Source organism: Heteronotia binoei, chromosome 21 (assembly GCF_032191835.1).
Source record: "Heteronotia binoei isolate CCM8104 ecotype False Entrance Well chromosome 21, APGP_CSIRO_Hbin_v1, whole genome shotgun sequence".
Taxonomy (NCBI): domain Eukaryota; kingdom Metazoa; phylum Chordata; class Lepidosauria; order Squamata; family Gekkonidae; genus Heteronotia; species Heteronotia binoei.
The window spans coordinates 46,932,395-46,950,689 of NC_083243.1; the positions used below are offsets into that span (position 1 = coordinate 46,932,395).

At 44.5% G+C, this 18,295-nt stretch overlaps 1 protein-coding gene across 3 annotated transcripts in view; it reads left to right on the top strand.

Annotated features, from left to right (window-relative positions):
• STON2 (stonin 2) overlaps positions 1 to 18,295 on the top strand; it is a 99,659-nt gene that overhangs the window by 14,814 nt on the left and 66,550 nt on the right. For 2 of the 3 annotated variants that reach the window (XM_060262020.1, XM_060262019.1), the window contains exons 2-4: positions 5,178 to 5,387; positions 7,265 to 7,522; positions 14,630 to 14,827. In XM_060262020.1, coding sequence (XP_060118003.1) covers positions 5,300 to 5,387; positions 7,265 to 7,522; positions 14,630 to 14,827 — 544 coding nt within the window. In that variant the 5' untranslated portion in view covers positions 5,178 to 5,299. Of the gene's footprint in view, positions 1 to 5,177; positions 5,388 to 7,264; positions 7,523 to 14,629; positions 14,828 to 18,295 lie in introns of those variants that run through there. The other variant, XM_060262021.1, reaches the window with a different exon arrangement.

Sequence of the window (18,295 nt, forward strand, 5' to 3'; positions counted from 1 at the left end):
AGAGCGGCTAACAATCTCCTTTACCTTCCTCCCCCACAACAGACACCCTGTGAGGTGGGTGGGGCTGGAGAGGGCTCTCACAGCAGCTGCCCTTTCAAGGACAACCTCTGCCAGAGCTATGGCTGACCCAAGGCCATGCTAGCAGGTGCAAGTGGAGGAGTGGGGAATCAAACCCGGTTCTCCCAGATAAGAGTCTGCACACTTAACCACTACACCAAACTGGCTCAAAAGGGAACTCTCTTATTCCCTGTGGAGACTTATTCTCATAGGAAATAATGGAGAATTGATCCACGGGTATCTGGGGCTCGGGGGGATGCCTGTTTTTTGAGATAGAGGCACCAGATTTGTCGCATAGCATCCAGTACCTCTCCCCAAAATACCCCCCAAGTTTCAAAAAGATTGGAGCAGGGGGTCCAATTCTATGAGCCCCAAAAGAAGGTGCCCTTATCCATTATTTCCTATGGAGGGAAGGGATTTAAAAGATGTGTGGTCCCTTTAAATGTGATGGCCAGAACTCCCTTGAAGTTCAATTATGCTTGTCACACCCTTGCTCCTTACTCCACCCCCAAAGTCCCGATATTCCTTGAACTGGACTTGGCAACTCTATACCTCCCCCCCCCTTTCAGTGCTGTTTTCTCAGTTATAATTGACCCCCCCCACACAACTATTTGTAGTCCTACTGACAAAAAAACAACAACAAACAAGCACAGCGTAGATATCTGTGGTTTGCTGGTCCTTTGACAGTAATAAACCTAATTGATTGATTGATACCTGTGGTCTTTCATGCTAGGTCCATCCAACCTGTTTTTGTTCCATTATTAATTTACTTCATTTATACAGATTCTCAATACTACATGCAGTTTGGTCCTTACACCCAGAAATTTTCAAGTCCCTGCTAACTTAACTGATAATATTCATTTAACCTGTAGGTTTTGAGTAGTGCCATAAACCTAGGGTTGCGAGGTCTGTGTTGGAAAATACCTGGAGACCTCAGGGGTAGATCTGGGAGAGGGAGGGGTTTGGGAGGGGAGGGGCCTCAGCATGGTGCAATGCCACAGAGTCCTTCAAAACAACCATTTTCTCCAGGGGAGCTGAGCTCTGCCAGCTGAAGATCAGTTGTTAAAGCGGGAGAGCTCCAGGATCCACCTGGAGGCTGGCAACCCTACTAAAAGGATTCTAGATAGGACCACTCCCTTCCCCCAGCACCATAGCTATACTGTTCTGTGCTATTAAAAGCTGTATGACAGAATTTCAACATATTTCTATGTTTGAGAAACCTGCATACACTTAATATCTTGCTCTGAGGCATTTATTTCAAAAGAATGAGCAAAAATCTCCACAGACAGAGCGGTGTTGGAGGGTGGTCTGTACACCCCTGATTTGGGAAAACTGATCTTAAATTCTGACCCCTTGATTCTGAAGGAACTTAACTTCGATTTTAAATTATTAAATATACAAGTTTTAAGTACCTGAAAAACCATTTCAATTTATTCTGTAATCTTCTGTGCATCGCAGCATGTGATTCCAGACTTCTATGAAGTTTTTCAGTTGTAGTAATGTTGTTGATCTAATCATGTGAGACATACCTTTAAAATGCTCCAATTGCTCCCTCCTATGCGAGACAGATGTTCTCTTCCAAGGACAGGCATAAAACAAATGAACCACTGGACTGATGTAACAGTTCTTGTAAACTTTGCTACATAATTAAATAGATGTAGTTCTGGTGTTCATGGAACTCTGATGTTCTATGGGGATGGGAGTGGAAAGTATTGTCAAGTCACAGCCAACTTGTGGAAACTCCATATGGTTTCCAAAGTAAGACATTCAGAAGTGGATTGCCATTGCCTGCCTCTGTGTGATCTCCCATAGAGCTCAGGGTCTAAAATTCTATACCAACCAAAATTATTTTCGTTGCTATTTGCCAATATTTACATGACTGACGGTATTTAATTTAATTTAATCAATTTCTAGCCCACCCTCTGCACACAGCAAGCTCAGGGCAGGTTACAACATTGTTGATACGTACAAAAAGTTAAAATATAATACAATCTTAATATCTATCACTTACTAAACAATACTAATACATAGAACATTAAGTGGCATCAATTGCACAGTTCAATGAGCTGAAAAGACTCTGGTTATGTGTAGTTGCAGATGGAACTGGACAAGTTCAGTGAGTGGGTGAGGAGGGCAGCTATGATGGGCTAAAGCAAAGTTGCTTAAGCAGGGCAGGGGAGGCCACTGTAAACAAGATAGTGCCTCCTGGTGGAACATCTCCATTTTACAGGCCCGGTGAAACAGCATTAAATCTTGCAGGGCTTGGATCTCATTAGGAAGAATGTTCCACCAGGCAGGCACCAGAGCTGAAAGGGCTCTGGCTCTGGTTGAGGCTAAACATACATCTTTTGGGCCAGGGATTACCAGTAGATGTTGGTCAGAAGTGCACAAGGCCAGCAGGTTGGAGACCTCTGCAATGGGAGACCCCCACCCCACCTGGGAGCTTGGCAGCCCCACTGTAGCTGAGTCACGGAGGGAGAAGTAGGGGACCAGTTGCTTGACCTGCCGCAGATGGAAAAATGCAGCTCTAGCAACTGCTGTGACTTGGGCCTCCACTGAAAGTGTGGCATCCAAGATCATGCACCCAAAAGTGTTAGTGGCACTTCATCAAGGGTTGGGAGCTGGATCACCAACCTCATTGCCCTGTGACCCAGGTACAGGACCTCTGTTTTCATTGGATTCAGTTTCAGTTGACTTTGCTTTAGCCATGCAGCTACGACATCCCCAGACCTCTGGCCAGAGTGGAGAAGTGTCCAACTCACCAGCCATCATTAGATACAGCTGGATGTCATCAGTGTATTGGTGACAACCCAGCCCAAAGCTTCAGGCCATTGAGACGAGGAGTCACCGAGGACATCGGGTTCTACAGAAAATTCTGGAAACCAGAAGGATCCATCAGCACCAGTGAGCATAAAGCAGCTTGCCGCCTACACAAGGAGGGTCTGGGATATCCAGACAAGCCTTCAGAACAAAGTAGTCCAACCACGGCACTGCTACGCTATTTATTTATTTAATCATATTTCTATTCTACTCTCCCCTGCAATAAGGCCCAGGGCAGGTTACAACAGAATAAAACAGTTTAAAAACATCGCGGTATACCTAGTTAAAACCAATAAACCCCCATATGGCATAATCCACAAAATGGCAGTTCAACAGGAATTCCTACATGAATCCTGCATATATACCCAGGATGGGCCAGAATGTCAGGCAAGTATACATAACCAGTATCGATAGCACAGTTAAATCAATGTAAGCCCCAAGAAGTAAGTGGGGCAAGGTGGAACAGGGTGAGGCATAGGAGACCAATGTACGTAATTTGGACATCTGCTTCCTCAACAAAGGCCTCGCACAACAACTCCATTTTGCAGACTCTGGGGAATGTAATAAGTCCCACAGAGTCCTGATCTCACTTGGGAGCACATTCCACCAGGCTGGGGCCAGAGCCAAAAAAGCTCTGGCCCTGGTTGAGGCTGAACAGATGTCTTTTTGGCTGGGAATTGCTAGGAGATGTTGTTCTGAGGAGTGTAACGCTCTTTTGGGGATATATCAGGAGAGAGACTCCTACAGATATGTTGGTCCCAGACCACAATAGCGTTTAGGTCCACATTTATCCCTATCCCACAGATCAGATCCAGCGTGTGGCCTGCTTGATGTGTGAGAGCTGATACAATTTGAAAGAGTCCCAATGCTGCCATGGTCGACACTAGGTTCACTGCCTCTGCAGAGGCAGTCTTGTCTGTTACCCAAAATGGTCTAGTAATTAATTGATTGTTTGATTGGGGAATTTAGCTAAGCAAGAGGAGGTAACTTGAGACCTTTTCAACTGTGTATACAAGGATTTTCTACTAGAGAACTTTTAAATAAATCAGACTAATGTTCAAGTCCTGGCAGGGGATCACCCAGTTTTGCCAGTTCCTCCCCACCACCAGTCAGTTGGCCGGTGCGGGAAGCCCCACCCCAACAGCCACAATGTGCCCTTAAAACTCGGTACGCTTAAAAGAAGCTTGCAAACTGCTTGTGTTTAGCACTGTATGTGTGCCCTTAAATCTCAGCTGAAGGAAGCTGAATGGGTGGGATGAGCAAGCAGAGCCATGTGACTGTTCCCGGTGAGTGTGTGAACTGTGTGAGAAAGGAAGAGATGCCCATATGGTCCCTCTGCTTTTTTATATTGGTTTCAGAAGTTGTGTGTATAGTAAAATGGAGTTAACTAGAACCTGATTATGGGATGAAGAAAACTCCACCTCCTGACCTAGGCTGTTCTTCTTTCATTTTCCTGTTAGTTTGAAGAAGTTGGTTACATTCAGGAACTCCTGGGAGTAAACTGCCCCAGTGAGATCACAAAAGTGTCTGCGTGCAAACTAGGGTTGCCAATCCCCAGGTGGGGGCAGGGGATCCCCCGGTTTGGAGACCTTCCCCCCACTTCAGGGTTGTCAGAAAGTGGGGGGAGGGGAGGGAAATGTCTCCTGGGAACTCTATTATTCCCTATGGAGATTTATTCCCATAGAAAATCATGGAGAATTGATCTGCGGGTATCTGGGGCTCTTGGGGGGGGGCTGTTCTTTGGGGTAGAGGCACCAAATTTTTGGTATAGCATCTAGTGCCTCTCCCCAAAATACCCCCCAAGTTTCAAAAAGTTTGGACTAGGGGGTCCAATTCTATGAGCCCCAAAAGAAGGTGCCCCTATCCTTCATTATTTCCTATGGAAGGAATTGAAAAGGTGTGCCGTCCCTTTAAATGTGATGGCCAGAACTCCCTTTGGAGTTCAATTATGCTTGTCACAGCCTTGATCTTGGCTCCACCCTTAATGTCTCCTGGCTCCACCCCCAAAGTCCCCAGATATTTCTGGAATTGGACTTGGGAACCCTAGTGCAAACTGTGTTTATTTTGGCTGCTTTGTGAAGTGTGTGTGTGTTCACTTTCATTCAGTGGAAGTGTAGCTGTTGGAGGACAAGGAAATTCAGGGGAACTGCACTGTTGTATTTTTATTTATTTTAGGGGACGGGAAAATCTCACCTCTCAAAGTTTCCCAGCTCCACCTCCAAAGTCCCCAGATATTGCTAACATTTGGTACACAAAACTGATGTGTGCAGAATCAACTGTAATTCTGATCTTCTTTACAGCTGCTGGAATTGAAAGGCAGTAAAGACTTTTACAGCAAGAAAGAGTATCTGTTCTCTGTGGACTCTTATTCAGACTGCACTATCAGCTGGGGTGTGAAGATGAAAAGTGACCTGCGGCGAGCATGACATCACTGGCCAACGCCATTGTTTCCCAGCAGTCTGAGTGGGTCTCCTTCAATGATGGGCTGCTCCTCCCAGTTACCTCCCAGGGTAAGTTGCATCTATCTGATGAAGTTGACTGGTGCCACCAGTAACTTGTTTTTATGCAGTGCAACTCTGTAGGCTGCCACTGCATGCCCAAAGTGCAGACCCTCTTTATCATTTCACTGGAGGTGCATCCCTTTGCCTAGGGTTAACAGCTGTGGTCTTGCTATAGCAAGTTTGCATGCACCATGAATCAAGGCCAGCCCAGCCCACCACAGTGGTCTAACACATCCTTTATTTCCTGTAACTGGGAGCAGGGTCAGCCCTACCTAGCAGACAACTTAAGTGGAGATCAATGGATTTCCCAAATCAGACTAGAAATCAAGAGGTGTGTATTACTATATTTGTGTCTCTATGGTTATCCCCACATTCTGCATCCAAACACTCACCTTAAACCTAAAAAGCCATTTCTCGTTGATGGAAGTCAAGTCAGTTGGCTGGACATCAGTGTGTCCTACATACCCTATAGGAGTTTGTTTACATGTTTTATTCAAATAACTGCTCAACCATGAAGCTCTCTGGTCTTGGACTAGTCACTAGAGTTGCCAGTCATGCCCTGGAAACCAGCAAGAGACCAAGAGGGCAGGTACAGGATGAAGACAGTGGCAATGGTGTGATGTCATTTCTGGGGTTTCCAGCAATTCTTAGAGAGGATTGATGTCACTTCTGGGCTTTCCCCTTAAGTGACTTCACACTGTTTGTCTGCTGGTCATTTTGTAAATCTTTCTCTGCAAGAAATAGGAGCCATGAGTGAAGGATCCTCCACTGGCAACCCTTCCAGTCACTCTCTCATAGCCTAACTTGCTTCACAGGATTGCTGTAATGATATGATCAGGGAGAAAACACCATGTAAGCTGCCCAGAGTTCCCTTGGGGAAAGGCAGCATATACGTCAATAGTATGCCACATGTGGTGAAGAAGGGAAGCATGAGAATGTGACAACATTGTCAGGATCAGTGGAATAAGATATATTTTTATTGTTCCTTACAGCTCTACAGCTTTATATTTTTGTGGGGGAGCTGTATTTTATGAGAAATGCAGGGATGACAATGAAAAACAGCAGGGCTCAAGTTGAGTTCTGTCACGTTCTCAAGGTGTAGGCAGGCAGGAGTCCAAAGCCAGTCAAAGGTCAGAGTCCAGGAAGTCAAGCAGGAGCCAAGTCACCTATGTAGAATCACAAACCGGAATCAGAAGTCAATGTCCAAAAGCCAAAAGGTCAGGGTACCAAGGAAATCAAGCAGGTCAGGATCAGGAAGGAGCATGGATGCAAGCCGGAGAATAAACTTGTTACTTCCACAAGGTTACCAGGTCCTGGGTGGGAGCTATATGAGAGTCTCAATCAGCCTGCTCCCTGGTGGCAGTGACTCTGTTAGAACTCAGGGCTGAGAGACCTGAAGCATAGGCGTGCCTCATGTCTTTGCTCTGAAAGTTCTTTCTGGAGTCTTCTTCAAACTCTTGAGATGGGAGGAGAGCTTGGAGGAGATTAATCGTCAACTGGTGCCTGGAGAGTAATTGATGGGCCAGCTGCCGTTTGTTCAGCTGAGGAACTGGCTGGCAACTTATCCCATGTCATTAGAATGTTTGTTTTCTGCTATAGCAGCTGCATGTCATAGCCTGGCAGGGTTGAGAAAATGTTTAACATAAGGATCCTGTAACAAGATAGATGTTAGAGATCAGGAATGGAAGACCTTGTTCTATGGTTGCCATTTTCAGGAGAATCCTGCATTTTTAAAAAAAATAATGTAGCGGTTGCCTTAGAAGCACAAAGCTGTAGTTCTGTTATATGACATTAAAACTTTACAAATAGTTTCAAATGACAAAAAAGTTTAAAGAAAGGTTGCTACCATACTGTATTATCCAAGAATGTTGTGTCTTTTGTTTCAGGTCATTCTGTGGAACCTCTTGAGCAGTTTCTCTCCTCATCTGATACATCCTCTGAAGGCGTTCAAAATCTGGATGGAGAATTTCAGACTCTTGCCCAAGCTGAGCTGGGAGATGCAATGGACAAAGTGCCTGCAGGCCTTGCATCAAAATGTTTGCTTGAAAACCATCAGTCTCCAAAACTTGATTTCTCTTCATCCTTCAGCACCTGGGTCCAGTTTGAAGATGCCCCCTGGACCAGCACTTCACCCGAGCATACAGGTAGGAATATCTTCCTTTGTTCTGATCTTTTGACAGTAACATAGGCAGGAGTGGCAACAAGTTATATTAACAGAACTCTTCTTTTGCAGTAAATGTGTGTTTAAGATTCAGTTACCTTGGCAGCCAGCAGAAGGGTAATAATATCCATATTTCCTCCAATGGCATAGAATAGTTCACGCCATGGGAGAGGAACAGCAAAAATATCCCTCATCACAGAAATGTGATTTATTATTAAAATAATAGTGTAACTCTAGCCTTGGAAATGATGCAAGAGGAAATAACTACAGCTGCCATACAACATATATGCCACCCTGATTTCATATGTTACCTGCAGGGCAACATCAAGGTATTTTGTCACAAATACATGAAACTGCCTTATGTTGAGACAAATGCTCAGTCTGTCAAGGTAAGTAGTGTCCATTCTGCTTGGGAGTGGCTCTCTAGGGTCTCAGGCAGAGGTTGTTCAAATTGCCTCCTGATCTTCTTTGTCAGAGATACCAAGGACTGAATGTGGGGTTTCCTACATGCCACTGAGCCATGGCTTTCCCCTCCTCTACCACAATCATCCCAAGCAAAGTATACCTGTTGTCTCCACCTGAATCATAGCTCTCTGGGCTCAAGCTGAGCCTCTACAGCAGGGGTGTCAAATGTCTGGCCCCCAGGCCTGAACCGGTCCACCCAGGGCTTTAATCAGGTCCGTGGTTCTTTTCTCTCCCCTCCTTCCCTTCCTGTCCTCACCCTTTGAAACTCTGAGGCTGTAGAAATTCTCAGCTCCTTTTACCTTGTCTTTGCCAGCTCCAGCAGGAAGCCCTTCTGGGTTTGCAAAGCTGCAAAGAAAACGTGGAGTGGATTTTCCATTAAGGACTCTATGCCCAGATAGATAGATAGTTGGACTATCTATCTGGGCACAGAGACTTTAATGGAAATCCATTCCACAATTTCCTTGAAACTTTGTCTATGTTGCAATGTGTTTCAAGGGCAAGGAGCTCAGTTTCACTTTCCAGCGTTCCTATGGCCAGCTGAAGCTGTTGCTTCCTGCAGTTGTGTCTTTGCAAAGAAAGGGTTAATGCTTTGAGACAGTTTGTCTATGCTGAATGGACCTAAGAACTGGTCCCTAGTGAGTACTCTAACCTGGGAACCCACAGCCAAAGGTGAGTATTACACTGGAAAGCCATTGGCAATCTGAGTAGACCCACTGATTCATCATAGTCAGTATTGTCCATTCAGACTGGCAGGGGCTCTCCAGGGTCTCAGGCTGAGGTCTTTCACATCACTTACTACCAAATATAGGGATTGAACCTGGAACCTTCTACATGCCAAGCAGATACTCTACCCTTGAGCCTTGGCTTCTATGATGTGTCAGCACTTTCTTCATTGTGCCTCTCCAAACAGTCTCTTGGGTGGCTTGGGTGGAGAATCATCCCTGGTTACTGGTAGAATGTGGGGCAGGTTCCCACAGAAGCATTATAGCAGTCTGGAAGCTAATTCAAGAACTGGACCTTAAAGTCTCTTATCCAATACGAGGCACTATCTGAAATGGCAAGTGAATAAGGTACTAATCAAATAGATGGTTGACGTGGGCAACATCCTGGAATGTGGTGAGGCATGAAAATGAGAGCTAGAAAAGGTCAAGCGATGTCTAGCCTTCGCTCCAATCAAAGGCTTTGTCGGATTCTAAACAGTTGGAGTCATTTGGACTTTACCTCTTGTCCTTGGTGAAACATTTTTACAATAGGAGTCTCGCATGAAGCTTAATGTGGTATTTCCTCTGAACCCAGAAAGTATTGAAATGGGAATAATATGGCATCTGGGGGGAGGAGGGGGAGGAAAAAGCAGTAACTGGAAGCAAAAGATGTTTGTGGGTAATTCTAAAATCAAAATTAATCTGAATCGCTTCCTGTTGCTGCAGGAGCAGGTTGCTGTAGTTAATGGTTTAGCATATAGGAAGCAGCATGAATTAAACAGGTTTGGGGTAGGAATTCTCGAGCCACTTCTTGGTAGAGTTGGCTTCAAAGGCTTGAATTTAATTCCAGCAACAGATGCGGTTTTCATTTAGGGAAAGCAAGGCTAGGGTTGCCAACAATGGGGAGGAAAATGTCCTGTCCCTTTAACACAGGCTTAATGTATGGAAATTGGTAGCTGAAGCTTTTCATGTCATGGAGTTCTGTAACATCACCTAGTAAATAACTTCCCATTAATCCTCTTTTAAAAAGACAGGACCTTTGCCCTCCTTCAGCTGTTGGCAACCCTTTAGGTATTTGTTAGCTCTGCCAATGCCCAATCTGAAGAAAGTGAGAAAGTCATACAGCTACTTACCCAGCATCTCCAGTGAAGACCAAAATGCTGCAATCTCCCTGTCCTTCTTAAGCCATCCTATTATACCTTTGTTTTGTTTTTTTCCAGTACTGTCACAATGGCTGATGTCCTGCTTGGGATGTATTCTTGGGTTTATTTTACCAAGATGGTTTTCCTACAGATTTTATTTCCATTAAGGAAAATGGTTTGAGAGCCAGTGTGGAGCACAGATTAGTACATCTGGCTGGAACCCCAGAGATCCAAGGTCAAAGACTACTTAGCCATAAAATTCAGTAGTATGGGCTGGTCACTTGCTCACTGATTAACCTACTTCACAAGCTTAGGTAAGGATTAAAAGGAGGAAGGAAGAACCACGTAGGCTGCCTGAGTTTCTTTGAGGAAGGGCAGGATAGACATGTAATAGATATGCAACAAATATACTGCAGCATGTGAAAAACACATGTCTATTCTACAAAGTGAAATAAACATGATTCCATTAAATACATTCATGGTTATTACACTAGCATATACACATTGCTGTGCTTATGTGGATTTCCTATACAGATGTTCCAGTGGTCTGGACAATAAAACGTTTGCTATGAATTGGCCTGTAAAGTGTGGATTAGGTGGATTAGTTTCCCCCATAGGCAATTTCGCTACAGCCCCAAGTATTTTGTTAAAGTCTTGAAAAACCCTAGCTTTCATTTGAGAGAGTGTTATCTGTTTAATACATTTTTTATCCCTTCCTTCTTTGGGGGAATTAAAAGCACCATATGGGGTTCTTCATTATATCCTCATTGCAACTCTGAAAGTAGGGTTGCCAATCTCCTTGTGGCACCTGGAGATCTCCTGCTATTATAATTTCTAAATGATCTCCAGACATTCAAGATCTATTCCCCTGGAGAAAGTGGCTGCTTTGGAGGATGGACTCTATGGCATTATCCCCGCTGAGGTCCTTCCCCCCCCCCAACCCCACCCTCACCAGGTCTCACTCCCAAAATCTCCAGGGATTTCCCAACCAAGACCTGCTAACCCTACCTGCAAGGCAAGTTAGGTTGAGAGAGAATGATAGGCATTTTGTGACAGGTCCAGCTTTGTAGCAGGATGTATCAATTATCCTTAAAAGTCCCATTTCTCCTCCAGGGCTCTGAACCAATCCCTGTGATTTAGGCCTCTTGCAAGGCCAACTGATCACCAGCCAATCAGAGTCCATGGGACTCCACTGGATGGAAGGAGGTGAGCCAGCCCCAGTTTAGGGTGAAGAAAAACTTTTTTTTCTTATGTATAGGGATTTTGTAGCTCTGGAAAGGAGCATCAGCTTTTCCAGGCTTTTATTTGACTTTTTAGTTTGGGTTTGGCTGTTGGCTTAGAGAAGAAAGCTTATGTATGACATATAACCATCCTATAAAGGACCATTCCTAACTAGGGCTACCAAGCCCCGGGCTGGGTGGGGGTTCTCCCACCCTGGAGGTTCCCAATCCGCGGACCCACATTGGGCTGGTGGGTGGAACCTCCCCCGACATCGCCAGTGCAATGACATCACCTGGAAGTGATGTCATCATGCCAAGGATGCTGCGTGCTGGCCGCTCTAGGCGTTTCCGGGAAAACTCTATGGATTTCCAAGCTGCTCTAGCAATTTGGGAGGGAAAACTCTTATGGTACAAGTCGTCGCAGGGGACTTGGCAACCCTATTCCTAACTGGTGTGTATAGGTTCTGTGGTAAGGCGCTCTGTGAGATAAAAGATCAGTCTTGAACCTGCTGAGGTGACCGGTCCAGAGAAAGGAGAATCTATTCTCCCCTCATGGTTATTTACTTTATTTGAGAGCCAGTTTTACTATATATAGCTAAGAAAAAGAAAAGATTGGATTTATACCCCGCTCTTCACTTGGAGTCCCAGAGTGGCTTACCATCTCCTTCCCTTCCTCTCCCCACAACAGACACCCTGTGAGGTAAGCGAGGCTGAGAGAGCTCTCCAAGAACTGCTCTTGAGTTGAACAGCTCTCGAAAGAGCTCTCTAGCTCCAACTACTTCACAGCGTGTTTGTTATCCATACACTATATCTACCTGATTAAATATAACCCTAGTCCTCATGGTTGTACAAAGATGTTTTAGAATGATGGCCTGTAGCAAAGCAAAGTTTAAAAAAAAACAAATTCACAATATATTTCTACAGACAGTAAATTCCAGAGTTTGGAAGGAAGAGTGTAACATGTTCGCTGACTGAATATTATTTACCTACAACATTTTTATACTTGGTTCATCCACTTTTGCAATTCTTGTAGCACTTTAAAATGTATTTGATTTTTCTCAGGTATAAAACTATCTTGTGTTTGTGTGTAGGAGTGCTGTCATTTGTCTTTGATAAGACAGAACATATGAAGCATGAAAGCTATTGCAAGAAGTTATGTGGAATTGGGAGTGAAAGCTTTTTAAGCATAGATAGAAGATTGTATCTCAGAGTCTAGAAGTGAATTGAAGTCTTGCCATTTCACACATTAGATCTTTATACACAAAAGTCTGCATTCACATAAGAAGAAACACACCATATATAATAAAGAAATGGTGATACCCATGTTTGTCTTTTCAGCCTTATCCACAAATATGGATGAAAGGGCAGAAACCCACTTCTGAAAGCATTTAAACCTGTGCAGACATTCCTATATCCAGGGGGTATTTTTTGCTGGAGCCTACAGGAGTGGAGCTCTGCCGGGGCTGCCCAGAGCTCCAGCTGACCCAACTCACCATGTGGCAACCACGTGCTCCCAGGCCAGGCAGTGTGGCCCAATATGTAGATGAGCTCCTGCTGAGCTTTTTCTACAACCCCCCCAACCCACTGTCTATATCATAGATTGCAATCGACCTCCTCCATGAACAGGACTGCAGATAGGGTGGTAGCCCCAGATTTTTTTTATAACAACTTGGAATGTATTTGTTTATATCCCACCTTTGTGGCTCAATGTGGCTTACAAATCACAATTTATACTATATAGGTGGGGAACCCACAAGGGACTTTCAGAGGAGACATCTCATATTCTTGTCCCCATTGTTTCCTCTTTCCTTTCCTTGAATGTCCCTATACCCTCTCCTGTTTTCCTAATTCCTTCTCTCCTTCCCACCCACCACCAAAACTACCTTTTTCTGTCTCTCACTGCCCCATCCTCAGTTTTCCCTCCTTCCCTCCCTCTGGCAACCTGTCCCTGGGAAAAGTCTGGCTGAATTGCAGGTTCCTGTCACAAGACCAGGCAAGGCCTGGCCCAGCTGTACAGTGCTTACTGAAATAAGCCTAGTTGTGTGTTGCTGGCCAAGCCAGTCACACTTACATGGTGGGGAACCTTCAAAGTCTTGTGGGGAGCATCTTGCTTTCCCCTGCATTCCAATCCTCAAACTGTTCTCTCCTCCTGGCAGCCCCCATATCCTCAACTTTCTCCTTCCTACCCTTCAACAAAATTAGCTTTTGTCAGCCCCCCACCAATCTTCAGCTATGTTATTTGTTTACCTCATTTGTTCCCTGACTTTCTCCACAATGGTGACACAAAATAGTTTACATCATTCTCCTCTCCTCCATTTTATTCTCACAACAACACTTTGTGTTAGGTTGGGCTGAGAGAGTGCAACTGGCACAAAGTCATCCAGTGAGCCTCCAGGGCAGACTTGGGATTCAGATCTAGGTCTCCCAGATCTTAATCTGAAACTCTACCCACTATACTGACTTTTGTAAAGTGGCTGTTCTTGAACAGTAGCAAGGAGCCAGACTTGGCCAAGTCATGCAAATTGTGTGGTAATGAATCACCTGGTGGTTACAGCTGGTGGTTTCCTCCCTCAAAAGCCAAAACAACCCTGGAAAGGGCCACACCCCCTCTCCTTGCCTTTTACTGTCAAAAACCAAGGCTTGAAGGCTAACAGCGCTGTTGTGATTGCCCAGTATCTGCCACTGAAGTAAGTCTTTTCTGAAAGCTGCAGAATTGCTTCTATCATTTTGAAGGGTTTTAATCTCCTGCTTTTTAAAAGTTTGTTTTCTTTTAGATTCAGATTTTTCTACAAACCAGGAATTTTTCTCTGGTTCATAGAAAAATCTGTTTTGTCTGTCCGTGGCCCCAGTCTAAGTATGCAGAGATGGAGACAAATTAAGAATTAGATATATTGATAAAATAAAGCTCAAAGTAACTCCCTTCCCCCTAAAAAAATTCCACGCATTTCTAGGTAATGTACACATTCCCCAAGAGGACATGACCCCTGAATAAAACAATCTTGGTCCAGAAGATCCTGTTGGTAGCTGTGAATTAGTGCAGACCAAAGTATATGGACATTTAACATAAGAAGTATCCCAGAGTTGGTGTTCTGAAACTATTTGCCATGTGCATTCTGTCACCCCATAGCTGCCAGATGGCTAGATGTGGGAATTTATTGTAACTAATTTGTTGTACCTTTCTGTCACACTCTTGTCATTTTGTGGCATGGTCACTGAATGTGCAGAGTATGAAAGCTGCCTCAGATAGTCTTGTGTTCTCCTATCTAAAGGTCCAGTGTTGTCATGAAAAAAGGAGGGGGGTGACAATAAAGTCGAGTGAAGTCACAGGTGAGTTTGCATGAAGCAACTCACCAGAGGAAGAGCTTTGTACAGCATAGCATCTATATATTAAGCATCACTGTCTTATATGGAATTCCTTGTAATGAGATGTATTAACTTGTAATGAGATGTATAAACTCAGATGAGTTTAAAGAAGGATAGACAAATTCATGAAATTCAGATCAACTGCTTTTAGCCATGATGACTGAATTCCTTTTTCTCTCTTTGTGTTTTTCTCTTTAAGGCCCTTCTCCAAAAACAACCTGCTGGACATGTCTCTCATCAGAATCTTCTGAGAAACGACCTGTTACCTCGGACAGTAGTTGGACAACTACTTCTGAGAATACTAGCAGCCCAAGTATGACCCCTTCCTATACAGATCTTCAGTCCGTAAATACAGAGGACCAGACCAGTGGTGGAGTCTCTGCAGCAGATTCAACTGGTAAGGGAAACTTTGGTCTCTCTTCTTGGTCCCTACTGGATAAATCTCTGTTCACAATGAATCTTGGAGCAGCATTTGAGTGCAGTGTCAAGATGTGCACTTCAGAAAGACCAGACATTGACCAGGGAACTAGAAGTTATTTTATAGCCATGGTCCATGTGGATTTGTGGATCAACATGTGGTGGTTAGAAGCAGGGAGAGCAGAAAAGATCTAGTGTCCCCTAGTAGTGTGTGCATACATTTATCATCCATATATTTAAAAGATCTGGACAGGGCTAGAAAGAATGAAGGACGTACAGGATTAACAAAAAAGTGGATATCCTATTGCTTGATGGACTCGTTCCTTGAGGTGAAGTGCATCTTTTCATAGGTGATGTTAACAGTGTATAAATGTTGGCCCCTTGTTTGCTGTCCTTAATCAGGTTAAATGTGAGATTCCTGGAGCCAAGGAACTGAATTGCTGTTTGGGCAACGTTAGTAATCTGTGGCTAATGCATAGCAGCGGTGGTGAAGGGTGCATGTGGCAACATTTAAGGGTTCTTCGTGAATTGTCACTTTCAACTTTCCCGGAAGAAACTAAGCAATCAGAGCTGTATTTATATCTTAGGGAAGATCCACAAAGCAATGATTTAATGGGGCCTGGCTTGCTTACTTTGGCTCTTGACCCTCTGTAATACAGTATGGAAAACCAAATGCCTTTGTGATGGTGTTAAACAAGAGATTTTGTACAAGGATAGAATGTACTGGGCTTCTTTGGAAATTCTTGCTCTTCTGTACCAGCACATGAAACTTCCATACGGAATCAGATTATTGGTCCATCAGGGTCAACGCTGACCGGAAGCTGTTTTCCTGGGTCTTGGGGAGAGGTCTTTCATGTCACCTGGTGCCTGATAATTTCAATTGGAGATGCCAGCTATTGAACCTGGGACCTTCTGCATGCAAAGCAAATTCTCTGCTGCTGAGCAACAGTCCATCCCTCTATTCTATTTCTGGTGGGTGGATCAGATTGCTGGGATGAAGCAGGGCAATGGCACCACATTGTTTGGATCTGATCTATAAAGCACCCTGCAAAATCCATTTAAGCGCCTAGCTTTAAGAGCCCTTTAATTAACAAGAGGAGAACTTGGGAAATATGAACACTAAGCAGCGAAAGGTGGTCTGGGGGGTTCCGCCCCCCCTCTTGGAGGGGCTTTTTATTTTTTTGTCCTCAATAGATTGCCATTGTGAGTGAAAGCAAGCTAGGACTTTGCAAAGCTCAAGGTCTGTCACGGTGGAAACGTACACCGCATGCCATGCAAGGCTCAAGTCTGCAGTGCCATAATGAGCTGGTTTCCCAGGGTGAATTAAACACAAAGCTGAGAAGCTTTCATTCTCTTGATGTGGATTCCAAGTGGCAGGAGATCAAATAAGTGAGGTTTTAGCAGTAGCGCTAACTGCTATTCCTTGTAACTCGTTTCAGATGCTCAGGCTACTGGAATATATGTTTTGCCAACTGCACAAAAGGTGGCATTTGCCATAATCAAGCAGTGACCCTGCTCTATCCCCAAAGATTGGCAGGACCACACAACCAGTGGGGAAGAGGAGAGGGATCCTCCGTCTGAAACTGGGAGTCTCTGTTTCTTTTGCAGCTTAAAAGACTTGCATCTAAATCATGGGAAAGGATGAAATGATCGGCGCTGGTAAAAAGCAGAAGAATGTGGTATGGCAGTGATGAGAGGATGACAGGATCAATTTTAGGCTTCTCTGCTCCTAAGCACAGGGAGCTAATTAGAAGCAGATGTCGTGTCAAAAGAGATCGAGGAAGTCTGAAGAAGAGCACGTACGCCACAGAGTTGGCTGCCCTCATGTGTGTGGCTTCATTCCTGGATGATAATAGAGGGGTTGAAGATTGAGCTGTGTTTCCTGATTACTCTGTTGCGAAAATGATCAGGGGTCCAGTCCAGATGAGCCTCCCAACTTGAAATGAGCTGTGTTACTGTACGCTCCCTCCCCCTTGGCTTCTGTGGTTTCACTTTCCTGGTTAGTGTTAGCTAACAGTTTCCTAGTTAGTGCTAACCATAGCTTGCTGTGTTGTTCAAAGCCCTTTTCAGATGTTGTATCCTCACATAGTGGGAGCCCAGCATCTCCCTGGGCAACTTCCAAGTAGTTGCAGTCACCGTATCTTGGGGAGGGCGGGATACAAACATATTTTGCTTATGTGTACCGACCGCTGGATTTGCTGGGGTTCTGGTCCACACATACCAAATCTAGTATGCACCTGCAAAATGCATGCACCATTCCTGTTCAGACAACAGGGTGATCACATGCGTCAGGAGGGCTGCAGGTAGCACATGTTCCCAATGTATACAGTTGCCAAGCTCCCGGTATGCGTGGATGTACCATCCAAAAATGGCTATAACCAGTAAACCATGGTTACCATTTTCCCTTCGAACCACAAACAACTTCAGACCATCAGTGCTGATTTTTTCCATGAGGGAAAGTACTTAGGAGAGGTTGTGTATTTGCACATCTCAAAACAGAGAAATTACAATGTATGCAGATGGCACAGCCTCTGTACCGCAGTTCCTGTAACCATGTTTACCAGAGCAATGAATGCAGGAGGGAGGAATCTTGCCTACTGTCTCCTTTGCCAGAGACTGCTGATCTTTTAGACAGCACTCACATGCCTACCCTGGCAGAAAAGATCAGGAGCAAATGGAACAAAAAAAAATCAGTCTTGACCCCTTTATGTATTCAGTAGCTATATGAATGGGGCAACTGAGGCAGAAAGGCAAAATTTCCATTAACCTGGCAATGAAACTTTACAGAAGTAAGTTGCACAGGCACGTGTTCACATAATGATGCCTTCTACTAAATCAGATGATTGGTCTGTTCAGGTTAGTATCCTCTACTCTGTCAGCTGCTCCAGAGTCTCAGGTCAAGGTCTTTCACATCGGCTACTTCCTGGTCCTTTAAGCTGATATGCTGAGGATTGAACCTGGAACCATTTTGCATGCAAAGCAGATGTGCTACCACAGTGCCTCTGCTCCTCCCTGATAGGTTAAGAATCTAGCATTGCTTTTGTTAAGTGACATGCTCACAGTACTCTGATCAGTTTTCTCACTGTCTTTAATTCAAGGAGATTTTTAGCATGCCCTTGAGAAAGAATTTGTAGGCACAGGTAGGTCCCAGACTGTGTTACTGTTTTGCTTGTATAGATTGTCTAGAATGCAAGCATTTCCAGGACCTTTTTATATCTGATTTAACACGTGCCATGCACTCAGGAGGAGAACAAAGCATTGTATTTAGAAGGTGGGAGTCAGAGTTCCTTGGCTGAAGTTACCATTTGGGTTGAAATTGGAGCTCCAGGTAGCGTATGAGTAGGTAGGCGCCTGTCCAGACACCTACTGGCTCCAGCCTTGAGGTTTGCTGATAGTTATCACAGAGCTCAGAAGTGGAGATGGAAATTAAAAAGTGCACTGGTGTAAT